Source organism: Zingiber officinale, chromosome 1B (genome assembly GCF_018446385.1).
Source record: "Zingiber officinale cultivar Zhangliang chromosome 1B, Zo_v1.1, whole genome shotgun sequence".
Taxonomy (NCBI): Eukaryota; Viridiplantae; Streptophyta; class Magnoliopsida; order Zingiberales; family Zingiberaceae; genus Zingiber; species Zingiber officinale.
The window spans coordinates 2,057,250-2,076,837 of NC_055986.1; the positions used below are offsets into that span (position 1 = coordinate 2,057,250).

General features: G+C 39.8%; 1 protein-coding gene and 1 pseudogene across 1 annotated transcript; both read left to right on the forward strand.

Moving 5' to 3' along the window:
• The first annotated feature begins 5,067 nt into the window (after nucleotides 1–5,067).
• LOC122046577 (protein P21-like) lies at nucleotides 5,068–6,032 on the forward strand. The gene has a single exon (XM_042607347.1). The coding sequence runs from the start codon at nucleotides 5,117–5,119 to the stop codon at nucleotides 5,786–5,788; it is 672 nt and encodes a 223-aa protein (XP_042463281.1). The 5' UTR covers nucleotides 5,068–5,116; the 3' UTR covers nucleotides 5,789–6,032.
• Nucleotides 6,033–11,968: 5,936 nt separating this feature from the next.
• Nucleotides 11,969–12,832, forward strand: LOC121992884 (annotated as a pseudogene).
• Nucleotides 12,833–19,588: the final 6,756 nt, after the last annotated feature.

Here is a 19,588-nt window from a genome sequence, read left to right on the forward strand (position 1 = left end):
TGGCTGGCCCCCTCTCTTTTCTCTTCTCCCCTTGATTTCTTCTTTTAGGTCGGCGGCATACCATCTTTCCTTCTCCCCCTTTCTTCTTTCTAAGGCCGGTCTTCATATCCGTTGGTGGTCGAAACTTGAAAGAAAAGTAGAACACTCTATCTTCATGGCCGGTTACTTGGAAAGGAAGAAGAAGAAAAGGAGTTTTCTATTTTGGCATCCCCTAGTGGCTCGAGAGTCTTGGAGGAGAAAAAGTTGTTCGGGTGGATTCTATCTTGGTAGATCGTTGCCCACACAACGTCCAAGAAAATGAGAGGAATACAATAGAAGATCAAGAGGTCTTTAGCTACAAATAAAGGTATAACTAATTAATGGTTTCCACTTCGAATTAATTAGTTAGTTTTCTTTGCATGGATTCTGAAACACCAACACAAGCTAGAGATTTTATGTTTAGATTTCATGCTATCGATTTTGTATTTTGATTTTGTGTTTCGATCTTGTGTTTCTATTGTAGTCTCTGTAGTTAAACCTAGGATTACTGTAAGAAGTTAAATATCCAATTTCTTTGAAAGACTTTGTCTAGGAAGTGGTGGATGATCCCATAACCAAGAAGGCCTAGTGCCTCGCCATGTTTAACTTGGAAGTCAATCTTTGAAATAGATATTTAATCAACTTCTGTAATATGACTTAACTTAGGAAGATCACATCGGTTAAACTTGGAGTAAAAATGTTAAGTATCGTTTCCAATCCAAGTTTAACTTCTGAAGAGCAACTTGGATTAATAATGTTAAGCATCGTTTGCAATCCAAGTTTAACTTCAGTAGAGCACATGAGTAGCTAGGTTAAGTTCTGTGCTTGTACAAATTTTTGTACAGGGGAAACAGAACAGTGTTCCAAGTAGCAACCAACAGAATATTCACATATCTCCACAGTGACATGATATTGTCCGCTTTGGCCTAGGCCCTCATCCTCATGGCTTTGCTCTTGGGCTCTCCCCAAAATGTCTCATGCCAATAGAGATATCATATATCCTTTTAAACTCATAATCTTTTTAAAATCTTTTCAATGTGGGACTTTGATTGAATCCCAACAATCCTGGGCCTCCCCGCAAGCATCCGCATCCATGACCTACTTGGGAAGATTTGGTAAAGATCATGAGTTTAAAAGGGATGTAAGATATCTCTATTGGCATGAGGCCTTTTGGAGAGAGCCCAAGAGTAAAATCATGAGGGCCTAGGCCCAAAGTAGACAATATCATGTCATTGTGGAGATATATGGACATCCTTTTATGCATAATAAATGGTATTAGAGCCATCGCCCAGACCAAATGCCATGTGGAGTGACCTTGAACAAAGTTGAGGATGCGCCTGGAGCAGATCAGGGTGACCAGATACTCGCGAAGAGACCCAGAGTAGGTCAGAGTGACTGGATGCTTGCGGAGAAGCCCGAAGCAGATCAAGAGTGACCTGATACTTACGGAGAGGCCCAGAGTAGGTCGGGATAACCAGATGCTTGCGGAGAGGTCTAGAGTGGGTCAAATGTGACCAGATGCTCGCGGGGAGGGCCGAATAACCGGATGCCGATGGGGGAGGCCTGAAGTAGGTCAAAAGTGATCAGATACTTGTGGGGAGGCCTGGAGCGGGTCAAGAGTAATCAGATACTCATGGAGAGGTCTGGAGTAGGTCAAAGGTGACCAGATGCTTACGGGGATGTTCGAAGCAAAGTCAAAAGTGATCGAATGCAGATGCTTACGGGGAGACCCAAAACAAGTCAGGGTGATCGGATACTCACAGGGAGGCCCGAAGCAGATCAAGAGTGACTAGATGCTCACGGGAAGCCCAGACCATGAGAGTAATGATGGTCTGTCGTTTGAGGAGAGGATTGTTGGGTTTCAATCAAAGTTCCACATTAGAAAGATTTGGTAAAGATCATGGGTTTGGAAAGGATGTAAGATATCTCCATTGACATGAGACATTTTGGGGAGAGCTCAAGAACAAAGCCGTGAGGGTCTAGGCCCAAAATAGACAATATCATGCAATTGTGGAGATATGTGGACATCCTTTTATGCACAACACGGATGATGATTGCATATCTCCCAGATTGTACGTCTTCTCTTACCCGACAACCTCTGACACTCAACATTCTCTGCCACCTCAAGATTGCGGAAGTTATGAGAGGTGGTATATAAATGGGGGTCCTCTCTGTTTGCCAGGTACACGCTTTACGATAGTCTTACTTACGCGCATGTATTTTACTATTCTTCTCTCAAATTTCCTGCTAGGACACTGTATTGACTTAAGAGTCAGAAAGCCTATGCCAGGGACCCCTTCCCTAATTTTGGCACTGACCTTTTGTCTACTCTCTTTGGTGTGCGCAAAGAAGAAAAAGAAGAGAAGAAGCCCCTTTTTCCTTCGGTTCATAGTCTTTTCTCAATCAACCACACAATTGCCTGCCTAGTGCACAATCTCTCCCGCTTTCAGACATGATCACTAATAAATGTCTATTTATTAATTTTTTTCGTACATAATTAAAGATCATCTTTAAAATCTCTTGGTTTTAAACTCATGCAAACAAACATTCACGCATTTTGCATATATGGATCATATTTGTATATATTCTGGCCAAAATATCGTGGACGGTCAAGCACCCGTCAATGAACTTACTGACACTCCTGAACTCTAGAGATTGTCGATGAATGAGAGGAATAGGGATCTGGTGGGCATTCAAAAAGAGAAAGAGTTAGATTGGATAGGGGACGGATCCCATGACCACTCTAACAGTCAAGTTAGGGTTTACTATAGATGGTATGTTGAAAAGGAAGGTGGAGAAGAAAGATAAAATCTGGTGGAGTTGGAAAAATAAATCGGAACCCATGTCATTACCTTTGTGAACACTTATATGGTCCTCTCATGAGCATCTCCACGTCAGTTGAATATCATCATTGCTGGGGTCGTGGAGAGAACCAGATCTGACCACCGTTAGTTATCTTTCCATTCATCAATTGCCATGTGTCAGTAGGGAGGTATTTAGGGGACAAGGTATGACAATCTTGTAACCGCTCCTCTATTCTCAGCATACCACGTGTTTTTGAATATTCGCAGTCACTTTTGGCTAGCTAGTATAGGGCATAGACTTGTCTCTTAGATGAAAAAGGGGTAACATTGATGCAGAGTGACCTTGGGCATATTGAAGTTGCGATTGAAGATCGAGATTGAGATGATGTTGGGATCTACCTTTAAAGGAGGACATTGACGTCTGAGGTAGAGATAGGGGGCGATATTGGTGATTGCGACACGGACTATTAGGGAAACTATTGCTGAGAGCTTGAGATGGAATATGAGACTAAGATGGAACCTGCTACCAAAACTGAGGTCGAGACTTAGGCCGAGACTGAAATGAAGTCTGCTACTAAGAATGTGGCCGAGACTGAGATGAAGTCTGAGATTGAGATATGATCAATGACTTGTCCTAATTAATTGGGGGGATACATATACTGAGCCAGTTTGATCAGGTCATAGCCCCTTTTGAATAAAGTTAGCCTTCCATTGGGTCAATTTTGATCCGTTTGACTTTAACAGACAGATCAAAACAACTCTTGACCTAAGGACATGTAGGTGCAAAAAGAAACCTCCACATCCCTATGATTAAGGACAAGACTGAGATGAAGTTTGCTGTTGAGACTGAAATGAAGTCTAAGACTAAGATAAGTCTGAGACTGAGATGAAATTTGAGACTGAGATGGAGACTGCTGTCGAGACTGTGGCCGAGACTGAAATGAAGTCTAAGACTGAGATAAGTCTGAGATGAAATTTGAGACTGAGATGGAGACTTCTGTCGAGACTGTGGCCGAGACTGAAATGAAGTCTAAGACTGAGATAAGTCTGAGATGAAATTTGAGACTGAGATGAAGCCTGCTGCCGAGACTGTGGCCGAGAATGAGATGAAGTCTAAGACTGAGATGGAGTTTAAGATTGAGTTGAAGTTTGAGAGTGAGATGGAGTCTGTTGTCGAGACTATGGCTAAGATTGAGATGGACTTTAAGACTGAGATGTTGTCCGATTGAGATGAAATTTGAGACTGAGATTAAGTCTGAAACTAAGATGGAATTTAGTGCCGACAGTTGCCGAGAGTCAGATGGAGTTTGAAACTGAGATATGATCAACAACTTAATCATGGGGATGCATGTAATGGGCCCGTTTAATCATATATGAATCCCTTTTGAATAAAGTTAGCCTTCCTTTGAGTCAAGTTTGATCCATTTTGACTTTGATTGATAGATCAATACAATTGTTGACCTACGGAACACGTAGGCGCAGAAAGAAGCCTTCACGTAAGTATATGTACTCACACCCTCATTTGATAAAGTCAGACCAAACTGATGAGATTATCTAATCACAAAAGAGTTAATTGTTTATATCCCTATTTAAGCCATTGGTTATGAAATTCCAACAATAAGTATTATGTCAAGGAAGTTTGAAATCCATTCACTTCAACAGACTGTTGGTTTGAGATCACTCTCACTCTTAAAAGACAAGAAGGAGAAGAAAAACTTTCACGTACTACATTGTCAAAGATTAAATTAACTTGAACTGTACAATCTCATCAACAATTATTATATGGTAAATTATAAGTCAAAGGCATTAACGAGTGTTGCATGCCTTAAGTAAGATATATTAATTAGAAGAAGATATGTATCTACGTGGAAATTGGACCTCTTATCTATGGTAGCAAGTCTACGATCTAATAATAAACTAAGCAGAAGTCATGAACGTGCATTGAAAATTTGAATACGCCTATTAAAATCTAACATTTTTTTCAACAATGGGAGGACGAATATATCACCTTTTCTATATATCGATCCAAACGTGGCCATCAGTATCACAATTATTTCTCTTATTTTTCCACAAATCTATTTATCTTCCATACAGATTTCTATTCACAACTACAAGTCTTTCTTGAGTCGATGGCCCGATGCTTGTATTTATTTTTTATATCAATCTCTTTAAATTTTATCCATTTCTCGATTAATTAATTAATATATTTATTGCCACTGCCATCTCTATAAATTCCTCACTTCCCCCAGTGAATTCTCACAAGCTTGAGCATTAGAGTACGTAGGTAGTCCATTATGGCTACATCGACCAGCGCCGTGCTCTGTTTCTTCCTCTTCCTCCTCCCTCTCTCCATTAACGCCGCCACCTTCCAGATCGTCAATAGCTGCTCCTTCACCGTCTGGGCCGCATGGGCCACCACCGGCCCTCGAGCAGGCGGCGGTAACCAGCTCAACCCGGGTCAGTCCTGGACCATCAACATTAACGCCGGCGCCACTGGCGGCCGCATATGGCCCCGCACTGGGTGCTCCTCCGACGGCAGAAACTGCCAGACCGGTGACTGCGGGATGCTGCAGTGCCAGGGCTACGGCCGGCCGCCCAACACCCTCGCCGAGTTCGCCCTCAACCAGTTCAACAACCTCGACTTCTTCGACATCTCCCTCGTGGACGGGTACAACGTGGGTATAGACTTCAGCCCCACCAGTGGCGGGTGCCGCGGGATCCGGTGCTCCGCCAACATCGTGGGGGAGTGCCCGGCGCAGCTGAGGACGCCGGGGGGCTGCAACAACCCCTGCACCGTGTTCGGGACGCCGCAGTACTGCTGCACCAATGGACCGTGTGGGCCCACGGATTTTTCAAGGTTCTTTAAGACGCGGTGCCCGGACGCCTACAGCTACCCGCAGGACGATCAGACCAGCACGTTTACCTGCCCTGGTGGCACCAACTACAGAGTCACCTTCTGCCCTTGATCGACGTGATGCATGGGGGCATCAGTCTATAATTAGTATATAAGACAATAAGATTTACAAGGATCTAGCCAATTCGACACGTTTCTATATATATATATATATATATAATCATGGAGAATAAAACATGTGTGCTGAATTACTAGCGTGAGGTCGATCTGTTCACGCCTGTACCTGCTATCCATCAATAAATATAATGATTAGATCGCCATCGATATGATAATAACTTCTATCTTTGTTTTCCTTATTTTCTTTCTTTGGTCTACTTTTGTTCTTTTAAGATCCTGTTTGTTTGCTGGGTTGAGTCATGATCGATATCAGATTGATACTTGTGTTCTTGAAAGCTACTGCCATCCTAGTTCCAATGTAGTCTTCGCTGAAAGGTAGAATTTTAGTTTTTGTATTTTATTTATTGGATAAGGATTTTGCATGTTGTGTTTACATTTCTTACTTGAGAGAAAAAGAAAATGAAAACGGAAACTAATTAAAGGAAGTAGGAGAGAGAGGAAATTAATTAATTTCTTTGGGCTTTCACTCGGAATAAGACTTTTCCACTAATTTAAAATTCAACATCTGGAGTTAAAGCCATAGGATATAGTTTTCCATAAATAATGACTTCGAAAATGTCCCATGCTAAAAACTGAACAAAACCATAAAATATTTGACAACTAAAATATATAATTACTTCATAAGGCTTATTTATTAATACATATGAATGGTCAAAGAAGTTAGGCATCCATTCACTTACACTTCCTCTTGATTTGGAATCCTATTAATCTCACTCTCAAAATAACTTTTGGAATAATCTTACTTATGGATGCTGATCCTGTTTAGAATCTGAGTCACGACAGAAATGGCGTTGGTGTTGATGGAGAGTCAACTTTGACACACCCCTGTGTATCTACGTCAGAAAAGCAAACCCCACATGAAACTCCAAGGTCTATTATGAGGACTGTTGATATTTGGACTTTGCATACACTCAGACAAGTACACGAAACGTTAAAAGCCATAAACCAGGGAAAAAGTCCTCGACATAGGTCCTTCGATACTCAAGTCAGATCTTTTTTCCCTAGATGAACAGTGTTCAATGGAAAAAAGAACTGTTGAAGACGGGTGTATATGTGTGCGTACTTGGCCAAGGAAGAGGACATCCCTTCTTATATAACGCTGCATACCTTTAGAGCTTGACCGTTGTCAGAGAATGTCGAGTGTCAGGGTCTGTCGGGTGAGAGAGGTTGTATGGTGACCTTTTATTGGTAGGAGGAAAGTTTTGTTGGACCCTTGGACGATCGGCTAGAGGGGGGTGAATAGCTCTGCAATAAAATATCGAACGTTCCTCGAACTTTTATAGCTTAATTAAAATGAGCACTTGCATAAATAAAAATAATAGATAAAAGAAGAGGTACGAGGGATTTACTTGGTTACAACCGGAGAGTTTGTTAATCCAGGGAAGTTGAAAGTACACTCATCTCTCCTTCAGGCAGAGAAATCTCTTTACAGCAGTTAACACACTCAATTATAGAATATAACTCAAGAGGATTCAATTACAAGTGTTTTATTTCATTTCCTAAGTTCAGGGGTCTTTTTATAGCCCTGGAAAATCTTATCTTGGGTTGGAAGACGCCTCCAATATGCTGGAAGGCGCCTACAGTGAGGCAACAAGGGATAAAATTTTATCCTTTGCCAACGACAAAATTTGTCCAGTCAAAGGCGCCTTCAAGTGGTTGAAGGCGCCTTCAAGTGCTTGAAGGCACATTCTACCAAAAGGTGGTGCCTCCAGCAGCTACTACTGAGCTCCAAACTTCTCCTTTGGCTCTTTTACTGCTCCGCTTGCTTGGGTGATTTCGACCAATCAGAATATGGCTCATCCGAACTCATTTTTCGGCCTTCTACTCAAGCAGTCATTCTCCCTGCTTCTCGTCCCTCAGACTGCCACGCGTGTCCTTCTCGTCCGCCAGTGTACTTTTCTATAACACATCGTCCCTCGGAAGCACTAAGCCGGTCGGCTCTCTCCCGTGCCGTCCTTTTCACTAGTTGCGTCTCTCACTCGATTTCCTGTGCTCCTAAGCTCCTGCATACTTAAACACAGAGATTAAATACTAATCTGACTTGATTGATCACATCAAAACTACCACGAGGTACCAACAATCTCTCCCTTTTTGATGTGATCAAACACAAGTTAAGTTAGGGTAAACTACAAACAAATAATAGTTATAAAAAAAAAATTCAAGAATTTTTTTTTAAAAGTACAAAAAAAATTTGTTGTACTACCCTCCCCTAAACTTACTCTCCATTTTTATCACATTAAAAATGGGGTACATAAAAGTAACTTTGAAAAAAAAAATTCTAAATTGAAAGTCTAAGGGAATTACACAACAAAAAATGAAAGTGTAAACTTCAAAAATTCTGGTTTTATAAACAAATTTGCAAAATTAAGTCGGAAAAAATAATTTTGATTTTATAAAAAAATTTTAAAAAAACTTTGAAAAATTTATTTATTTATTTTTTTAAAAAATAACACCGACTTGAAACATTTTCTAACTGTTAAAAGAATCTACGAGATATACAATTCATAATAAAAATAATCTTTAAAATTTTACAGCTTAGTGATAAAAAAAATTTCTTAGTTATTTCTAGTAGCATTTTGGCAAACAATGAAAGCATTATAATTAAATGTTTAACAGTTAGTTTATTAAACATTCATTTCAGTAATTGGCTTCTAGGTTATGACAAGACACTATGCCTTCTTGGTTATTGGAACAACAACCACTTTCTAGATAAAGCCTCTTAGAGAAATTAAACATTTAATTTTCTCTCTGAAAACCTTGATTTTAAATTTTAATCCAAATATAATTTTAGTACTCAATATAAGTTTCTTTCTACTGGGTTAATTAAAAATTTCTTAGGTATATATTTCTTTGATAATTTTCTAATTTGTCACTTGTGATATCTAAAGTGCCAATTTAAACTATTATATCTTGTAATATATGAGCATGCATGATTTTTCAAAATTTCTATTTCTATTTTCAATTTATCATTTTCCAACTTCATTTTATCAAAATCTTCTAATCGACAAGATTTAGCTAAATTTGATTTTAATTCTTTATTTTCTTTTTCTAACTTACAAAAAATTTTCGATAATATTTTTATAAATTTAAACATTTTATCCAGAGGTAGATATCGTACCTAACTTACCTTGTCGATCTCATCGTCTGAAGCTCCCCCTGAAGTACTACTTTCTTCTAATGTCGCTCCCCTTTCATCGATGCTCTCGATGCTTATTTTGGACGAGCTTGCTTCGTCTTCATCTTCTTGGTGACTTGCCACTAGCGCAAGTCCTGCGAGAGCTTCGATCTCCGATTCGGACGATGTTTCATCCCATGTCGCCTTTAGATTATACTTAGGCTAAGCTGGCTTCTTGTTCTTTTCCTTGTTCTTGTCTTTACTCTTTCATTTAGGGTAGTTATCTTTCACGTGCTCTTCTTCATCGCAGTGGTAGCACCTTATTTTTCCTCTTCTTCTTTTATCCTGCACTTGATTGAATCTATTATATTTAAATAATTTTTAAAATTTTCTTACCACGAGCGTCATTTCGTCATCGTCGAGAGAAGATTCAGTGTCTCGTTCGCCCGTTTTTGCCTTTAAGGCAATATTATGGTTTGGCTCCTTCTTCATATCTGCACATCTCGTTTCATGACTTCAAAAGTTGAAAATAATTCTTCTAAAGTAGTTAATTCTAGATCCTTAGATATATGATAAGCATCTACTAATGATGCACATTCAGTATTCCTAGGGAATGCGTCAAGCGCGAACCTTAACGAATCTCAGTTATTTACCTTTTCTCTGAGATTCGTGAGTCCGGTGATGAGCTCCTTGATTTTTGAGTGAAGGTGTGCAATGATTTCGCTTTCTTCTAGTTTGATGTTGCTGATCTGGTTTCTGATCAGATCCCGTCTCGTCAGTTTCACCTCCGAGGTTCCTTAGTGTAGTTCTAGGAATTTCTCCCAGAGCTCCTTGACAGACTCGCAGGCTCCGATCCGATTGACTTCTTGTGGCGGTAAGACGCTTAGCAGATGGAACTCTACTTTGCCATTTGCCACGAAGTCGGTCTGCTCCTTCTTCATCCATTGGTATTCTTCTTTACCCTCAGGTGCTACAAAATCTAATTTCATTATTAAAAGCAAATCGAAATTAGTTTTAAAAAATATCTCCATTTTTTTCTTTCATCTCGCGAACTCCCCCTCGAACTTCGGTGGATAGATTCTCGATCCGGCCATCTCGTGTGCTTCGATCGGCAGTTAGTCCTCCTGAAGCGAAATTGACTCTAATATCAATTGTTGGACCCTTGTGCGGCCGGCTAGAGGGGGGTGAATAGCCCTGCAATAAAAACTGAACCTTCCTCGAACTTTTATAGCTTAATTAAAATGAACACTTGCATAAATAAAAATAATAGATAAAAGAAGAGGCACGAGGGATTTACTTGGTTACAACCGGGAAGGTTGTTAATCCAAGAAAATTGAAAGTGCATTAATTTCTCCTTTAGGCGGAGAAGTCTCTTTACAGCAATTAACACACTCAATTACAGAACATAACTCAAGAGGATTCAATTACAAGTGTTCTATTTCATTTCCTAGGTCCAGAGATATTTTTATAACCCTTGAAAAATCTTATCCTGGGTTGGAAGACACCTCCAATATACTGGAAGGCGCCTCCAGCGAGGCAACAAGGGGTAAAGTTTCATTCTTTCCCAACGGTAAAATTTGCTCAGCCGAAGGCGCCTTCAAGTGGTTAAAGGCGCCTTCCATGAAGGCTTGAAGGTGCCTTCAAGTGCTTGAAGGCGCCTTCCACCAGAAGGTTGCGAGGGCGCCTTCAATCCATTGAAGGCGCCTCCAGCAGCTACTATTGAGCTCCAAACTTCTCCTTTGGCTCTTCCGCTGCTCCGCTTACTTGGGTGATTTCGGTCAACCAGAATAAGGCTCACCCAAATCCAGTTTTCGACCTTCTCCTCGAGCAGTCTTCCTCCCGGCTTCTCGTCCCTCGGACCGCCGTGTGCGTCCTTCTCGTCTGCCGGTGTATTCTTCGCAACACCTCGTCCCTCGAACGCACCAAGCCCGTCGGCTCTCTCTCGTGCCGTCCTTCTCGCTAGCTGCGTCTCTCGCTCGACTTCCTGTACTCCTAAGTTCCTGCACACTTAGTTGATTACATCAAAACTACCACGGGGTACCAACAAGTTCCACTCTCAGGGAGTGGCAGACCACTGGAATATTCCCTGACGTATGACAGTTATTCTTTGACAGGAGGTTACGATTCCATGACATTGTTGTCGCTTAGTGCTTTCCGTCCCGCTCGGCTCCAGCTATAGACGACTCGGGATAACCACTCAGATATGCCACCAGGAATTATGCGGCTGATGACGCGAGGCGGTCTGACTCCCACCTTCTCTTAACTGGTGACTGTCACACCCTATTGACTCTTGACTGTCGCATCCCCTTAACTTTGGACTATCATGTCCTCTTAACTATTGATTATCACGTCCCCTTACTTTTGACCTCTTGATCTTATCAGATGCCAATACCAATCTAAATCGACCATAAAGATATACGACTTCATAAACAATTCTTAGAATTAGAGGGAGTTTCGATTAAAAAAAAAAACAGATACTGCAATCTAATAGTAAATTTAGAAGTCATGAACAAGCATTATATAAAATTATCTTTTTCCTTGAAAAGTGTTATATAAGATCAAAATAAGATATATATTAGCTGGAAATCTTAGCTTCGGTTACTGAAAATTCTAGGATTTTTCTATAGTAAGAGGTCAAATATGTCATAGGTCTCCAATCGTGCCCATCACAATTAATCTCTTATTTTCCACAAGCTATCTCTTCCCATAGGTCTCCAATCCATGCGCCTTTGAAAATTCTATTTACACATTTAAATTATGCATTTCAATTGTTCGGCAATCCATGCAAATTAATCTTGCTCGACTGAGAGTTCGTAATCCTTTACATTGTTTTGCGTAAAGGACCTTCATACATATCCACTAATTCTTATAATTTAGTCCATTACTTAATTAATAAATAATTATATTAATTGCCTCAAACCCTTCTCAATAAAACCCCCCCGTACTTTCCCCATAAATTAATTCCTATAAGCTTGATCATTAGAGTACGTAGTCCAGATCATGGCTACACCAGCCAACGCCGTACTCTGTATCTTCCTCTTCGTCCTCCCTCTCCATTAACGCCGCCACCTTCCACATAGTCAACAGATGCTCCTTCACCGTATGGGCCACGTGGACTTCCACCATCAGGCGAGATCCTCTGATCCGTAAATTACGGATAAGAAAATGATTCACTACTTGTGATTGATGAATTATGATGGAATCTATCTAGTTAAGTGATGGGGGTCCATTGAAATGGACCAATCTGCGGATCAGAGAATCCGTGCTCACCGCCGCCCTCGGACAGGCGACGGTAACCAACTCAGCACGGGCCAGTCCTGGACAATCAACGTCAACGCCGGCACCATCGATGGTCGCATCTGGGCCCGCACAGGCTGTTCCTTCAACAACAACAGCCGCGGCAGCTTCCAGACCGGCCACTGCGGCGGGGTGCTACAGTGCTAGGACTTCGGCCAGGCACCCAATACCCTCTCCGATTTCGCCCTCAACCAGTTCAACAACCTGGACTTCTTCAACATCTCCCTCGCGGACGACTACAACGTGGGAATGGACTTCAGCCCCACCACAGGCGGGTGCCGAGGGCTCCATTGCTCTGCCAACATCGTGGGGGAATGCCCGGAGCAGCTGAGGGTGTCGGGGGGCTGTAACAGCCCCTGCAACGTGTTCGGGACGTCGGACTACTGCTGCACCAATGGGTCGTGCAGGCCCACGGATTATTTGAGGTTCTTTAAGACATGGTGCTCGGACGCTTATCTGCCGGACGACGCGACCAGCACATCCACCTGCCCCGGTGGCACCAACTACAATGTCACCTTCTACCCTTATCTAATTCGATACGTTCCTATTGTAGAAATTAATAGGTAGAGGAAAGAAATAATATAGAGCTTTTTGATAATCTTATTACTAAAGTCAATAGACTTATTTATACAAGTTGTCCAAAACAATCATGGAAATATTAAATAAGGTATACAATCGTAATAATTAACATAATAGACTTGGAAATATTATTTTTTCTATTTGATTCATATTGATCTTGATTATGATGTCAAATATAATAAATCTCAATTGATTGAAATCAATTAGAGATTATTTCTATTATTGTTATTACCCCCGATAAACTTAACGGGAGCGGCTGACCGTTGAGTTTGAGTGCTAACTTGGTGAAACGTTGTCTAGATAATGACTTGGTAAATATATCAGCAATTTGATCTTCCGTAAAGATGTAAGAAATCGAAAGTTGTCGAGTCACCACACGCTCGCGAACAAAATGAAAATCAATCTCTACATGCTTGGTACTAGTATGAAAAACAGGATTTGCCACAAGATAAGTCACTCCAATATTATCACACCAGATTTTAGGCGTAATAGTTGGGAAAAAGTGTAATTCCGAAAGAAGAGATTGTAGCCAAATAATTTCTGACGTTGCGTTAGCGATAACTTTATATTCAACTTCAGTATTTGAGTGAGAGACTGTAGGTTGCTTCTTTGAAAGCCAGGAAACAAGATTTCGCCCAAGAAATATAGCATATCCACTAGTAGAATATCTATCTTCGGGAGATCCAGCTTAATCTGCATCACTGTAGGCAATCAACTTTCGTGAAGACTAACGATATAAAAGAAGACCACGTAGAATAGTGCCTTTGAGATATCGAAGAATTCTCTTAACACCTTCCCAATGATGTTTAGTTGGAACATGCATAAATTGACAGGCACGATTCACAACAAAAGCAATATCAGGTCGTGTAATTGTGATATATTGTAGGGCACCAACAATACTACGGTAGATCTGGGAGTCAGACATTGAAGAGGAGGATGAAGGTGCAATGAAACCACCCTTAATGATTGATGTGGAGATAGGACGTGCACCATCCATTTTAGCTCGTTGTAGGAGTCCAATAATATATTTGCTCTGAGAGAGAAGACAACCTTCAGAATGGGAGTGAGAAACGCTATGCCAAGAAAAAAATGAGCATTGCCAAGATCTCGAATAGAAAACTCTTGACGGAGAAGATGTAGTAAAGTAGTAATGTCATTTTGATCACTACCATTTATTAATATATCATCCACATAAATCAGAACAAATATTGAAAATTCCTCATGACATTTGTATAATAGGGAAGAGTCTATTTTTAAGTCAGAAAATCTCTGAGTATGAAGCCATGTAGATAGACATGAAACCATGCACGAGATGCTTATTGAAGACCATAAATAGACTTCTGAAGTTGACACACATGTGTTTGAAGTTGCGGGTGGATGAATCCAGGAGGTTGCTCCATATAAAAAGTTTTTAAAGGTGTCCATGAAGGAAAGCATTAGAAACATCTAATTGGCATATTGACCAATTGGAACTAACAACTATAGATAGTAGTAATCTGATAGTTTTAATTTTGATGACGGGACTAAACGTATCATTGAAGTCAATACTTGGCTGTTGATTAAAGCCTTTAGCAACAAGGCGAGCTTTGTAACATTTAATAGAACCATCTGCACGATACTTAATTCGGTAACCCCTTTAAAGCCCACAATATTCATAGATGGGTATGAGGAACTAAGCTCTAGGTTGCATAGCGAAGAAGGGAATCAAATTCTGTAGTCATCGCAGCATGCCAATTTGGATTTTTGACTGCCTGTGTAAAACTAGAAGGTTCAACAAAATTTGAAGAAGCAATAAGAGCACGTGGAAGAGGATAACGAGTGGAAACTGGTTGACATCGTGCTTAAATATCGCTTAGAGAAAACATCCGTTGAGGAATATCGTCATCAGAGCTACTTGGAGATGAGTGGTAAGACGGATGAGAATCAGAACTAGAGAGTGAATCACCACTAACCGCTGAGTCTACAGGAACTTGTGGAGATGGAGCAGGACCCAAGATACCATCGCCCCTTGTACTTTCAATATGTCTTCATGAATTAATATGTGGGGCTTCTAGTATATTACTTGGTGATAGTAGATAGTTGCCTTGATTATCGAAAGGAGGATCTGAGGGAGCAACTGTAAACGGAAACAGAGATTTATCAAAAGTAACATGTCTAGAAATATATATCCGACCAGTTGAAATATGGAGGCAACGGTACCCATGATGTAAATTACTATAACCAAGGAAAACACATTGTAAAGAGCGAGGGTTTAACTTGTGTTTAGAGTAAAGTCGTAGCCAAGGATAACATGCGCAGCCAAAGATACAAAAGAAGGAGTAATCTGGAAGATAATTATAAAGTCTTTCCAAGGGACACTTATTTTGAAGTAGTGGAGTGGGTAAATGATTGATAAGGTAGACTGTGGTTTGGACGACATCATCCCAAAATTTAAGTGGAACCGAGGCATGATTAAGAAGAGATAAGACAGTTTCAACCACATGATGATATTTTTTCTCGATAGATCCATTTTGTTCAGGAGTGTGTGGACAAGAGACTCGATGGATGATGCCAGAGGAAGTAAGACGACGATGAAGCGCTTGATACTCTCCACCTCAATCAGAATGAAGGGAGAGGATTTTACGATCAAAATAGCGCTTAACTTGTTTTTGAAAGTGACAAAAAATATCAAAGAGATCAAACTTTCTTTTCATAGGAAAAATCCAAGTAAACTTGCTAAAATTGTCAATAAAAATAATATAATAAAGAAAACCTTGATTAGATTGAATAGGAGCAGGATCCCACACATTAGAGTGAATAATTTCTAAAGGAAAACTAGAAGTGCGAGAAGAAGACACAAAAGGTAATTTATGAGATTTTGCTTTTATGCAAGCTTCACATAAATGAGAAGAGGAGGCCAAAGAAATTGGTAAACCATAATGGTTAATGATATTCTGAACAACACGTAGAAACGAATGACCAAGACGTGCGTGCCAAGAGAATTTATCAGTGCGTTCTCCAACAAAAGCATTAGTATTGGTGGGTTGAAGATGATAAAGGCCATCTTTAATGCTTCCTCGGAGTAGAATATTTCCTATTATGGGATCATTCACAAGACACATTATTATCAAGAGAAAATTGACGCACAGAAAGTAAATTTTTGGTGATAGAAGGAACATGAAGAGTGTTGCACATACGAAAAGTTCAACCACATGAGTGAAAAGATGTGTTTCCAATGTGAGTAATTTGCAAACCTTAGCCATTACCTATTTGTACCATGTCAGGTCCATCATAAGTGTTGGTTGCTACTCGGAAAATCTAATGGTTCCACTGTACAAAAATTTTGTACAAAGGTCTGAACCTTTCCTAGCTACCATGTGTTCTTTTAAATTAAACTTGGATCGCCTGCGGAACTTAACACGTTTGATCCAAAGTTTAATTTACTTGTTCTTTTAGGTTTAGACTTGGATCTCCTGCGGAACTTAACACGTTCTATCCAAATCACTTAGGTTATTAATTCTATTAAATATTAATTTCCAAAATTAGCTTCCAGGACTGCATGGCGAGGCACATGGCCTTCTTGGATATGGGAACAACCACCACCGCTTAGACAAAGCCTTTTAAGGAAAGCTAATATTTAATTTCCTTAAATAACTTTAGGTCAACCGAAAAGAACAATCAAATCACAAGGAAAAGAAAAACAAAAGAACACAACATCGAAAACAAATTCGAAATACTAGAATCGCATGCCTCTTGTATTTGGTATTTTTACATGAAGATAAAACTAGTATGATGCGGAAATTAAATACTAGTATACATTTTCTTTTGCAAGCAAAAATCTCTAGGTCTTCTACCGTATTCCTCTTCTAACCTCGGACGTTATGTGGGCAACGATCTTCCGAGATGAGAAACCACCAAAGCACCTTCTTCTCCTCCTTGCAAGGTTTGGCCACAACAAGAGCACCTCCAAGGATGAAGAGATTCAACCAACCAAGCTCCAAGGGATGAAAGCTTTCTCTCCTTCTCCAAGCTAGAAACCGGCCACCACTTGATCTCCAAGAGTAAAAGAAGTTTTGGACACAAGGATGGAGAGAAGAGAAAGGATGAGGCCGGTCACACCAAGGAAGAAAAGAGGGAGAAAATAATAGAGTTTGTTCACCATGAAGGCTCCCAAAACTCCCTCTTTTATAATCCTTAGCTTTGGCAATAAGGAAATTTAATTACAATAAAATTTCCTTAAGTTTCCTTGACATGAATTAATTAAGAAAAATAAAATAAAAGTTCCCAATTAACATGTCATGGCCGGCCACCTCATGGAGAGCAAACAAGACAATTTTCAATCAACAATTAAAAATTCTTTATTTGTCTTCGGAAATTTTAAAAAATAAAATTTCCTTTTAAAATCCCTTCATGGTTGATAAAAAGAAATTTCTATAATTTTAATTTTTCAACATGTGAATAATTTACAAAGAAGAAAAATAAAATATCTTTCCAATCTACAAATAAGGAAAGAGATTTAATCTCTCTCTTTAATCTTTTGTAGAAACTTATAAAAGAGATATTTTAATTTTTAATATCTGCAATAAATTATATCTTCCACATAAGAAAATTTTAAAATTAAAATTCTTTTTTAATTTAATAGGGCCGGTCACCTAAGCTTGCGTTCAAGCTAGGGCCGGCCACCCATGAACCAATGGTTTGGCCGGCCCTAGCTTGATCCACAAGCTAGCTTGGCCGGCCCCTACACCATGGGTATGAAGGTGGGTATAGGTGGGTATAGTACTCTATAAATAAGAGGCTACGATAGGGACCGAGATGAGAAATTGGTTTTGGTCTCCCGATAAAATTAAGCATCTCGTGTTCGCCCCGAACACACAACTTAATTTTATCAATAATAATTCATTCCACTAGAGAACTATTATTGAACCACCGCACCAATCCCAAATTATATTTTTTGGCTCCTTCTTATTATGAGTGCGTTAGTCTCCCTGTGTTTAAGATGTCGAATGTCCACTAATTAAGTGAGTTACTGACAACTCATTTAATTAATATCTTAGTCCAAGAATAGTACCACTCAACCTTATCGTCATGTCGGACTAAGTCCACCTGCAGGGTTTAACATGACAATCCTTATGAGCTCATCTTGGGGATATTATCAACCTAGATCACTAGGACACAGTTTCCTTCTATAATCAACAACACACACTATAAGTGATATCATTTCCCAACTTATCGGGCTTATTGATTTATCAAACTAAATCTCACCCATTGATAAATTAAAGAAATAAATATCAAATATACGTGCTTGTTATTATATTAGGATTAAGAGCACACACTTCCATAATAACTGAGGTCTTTGTTCAGAATTCATTGCCTTTTGTCAAGATGCTGCATCTATATCTTGGAGTGCTTCGTCATATATTCGGGGATCAGGTTCATGTTTACCCGGGATCAAGTCCGAAGATTCTCCCAAAAACATGAATCTTTCAGGCTGCCTTACAACCCTCCCACTACGACGAGGCACTGTCTGTGGTTGTGTGACACGTGTTGCAGTCTCTTGTGGTACTTCATCTTGTACTGTTGGTACTGAAGTAGACGTATCCTCTCTAAGTTCTTCTAAAACAACTTTGCTACTGGACTTGTGATCCATTATATAGTCTTCTTCTAAAAACTGGGCATTGGTGCTAACAATGACCTTCTGGTCTTTAGGACTATAAAATAAACTACCTTTCGTTCCTTTGGGATACCCCATAAACACACAAAATTCTGTACGAGATTCTAACTTATCAGCATCTGGTTTCAGCACATGTGCTGGACTACCCCAAATCCGAGTATGTCTTAGACTGAGTTTTCGCCCATTCCACAATTATGTGGGAGTAGAAGAAACTGATTTAGAAGGTACTAAGTTCAGAATGTACACTGCCGTTTCCAGAGCGTATCCCCAAAACGAATTTGGTAATTCTGAATAACTCATCATTGATCTAACCATCTCCATAAGAGTCATATTCCTTCGTTCTGCCACACCATTCTGTTGGGGTGTACCAGGTGCAGACAGTTGGGATTGAATCCCGGCCTCTGATAAGTAATTCCTAAACTCTCCTAAGAGGTATTCGTCACCACGATCAGACCGTAGTGTCTTGATACTTTTTCCTAGTCGTTTCTCCACATCAGCCTTGTATTCTTTGAACTTATCAAAGCACTCGGACTTGCGGCGCATTAGGTAAATGTATCCGTATCTTGAATAATCATCTATGAAAGAGACAAAATATTCAAAACCTCCTCTTGCCTGGACAGACATAGGACCACATAAATCAGAGTGAACCAATTCTAACACTTCTTTGGCTCTATACCCCTTGGCCTTAAAAGGCCTCTTGGTCATTTTACCTTCTAAGCAAGATTAACAAGTTGAAAAATTTTCCAACTCTAATGAACCCAAAAGTCCATCGGCTATAAGCCTCTGAATCCTACTTAAGTTAATATGACCAAGCCTTAGATGCCAAAGATATGCTTGGTTCATTTCTGAAGGTTCTTTTCTCATATTAGAGTTAGAAGATGAGTTATAAATTTCCATGTTTTGCTTTGTGGGAGAAATTGGATTTAAAGTATACAAATTGCCAACTAATGCACCAGAACAGATAATCACTTTATTTCTCTTAATAACTACATCGTTACTAAAGGAAACTGAATATCCATCTAAAAACAGTTTAGAAACTGAAATTAAATTCTTTCTAAAACTGGGTACATAAAGACAATTTCTTAAAACCA

Excerpts from the sequence above, each read along its gene's own strand:
- LOC122046577 (XM_042607347.1), top strand. The coding sequence starts at position 5,117 with ATGGCTACATCGACCAGCGCCGTGCTCTGTTTCTTCCTCTTCCTCCTC.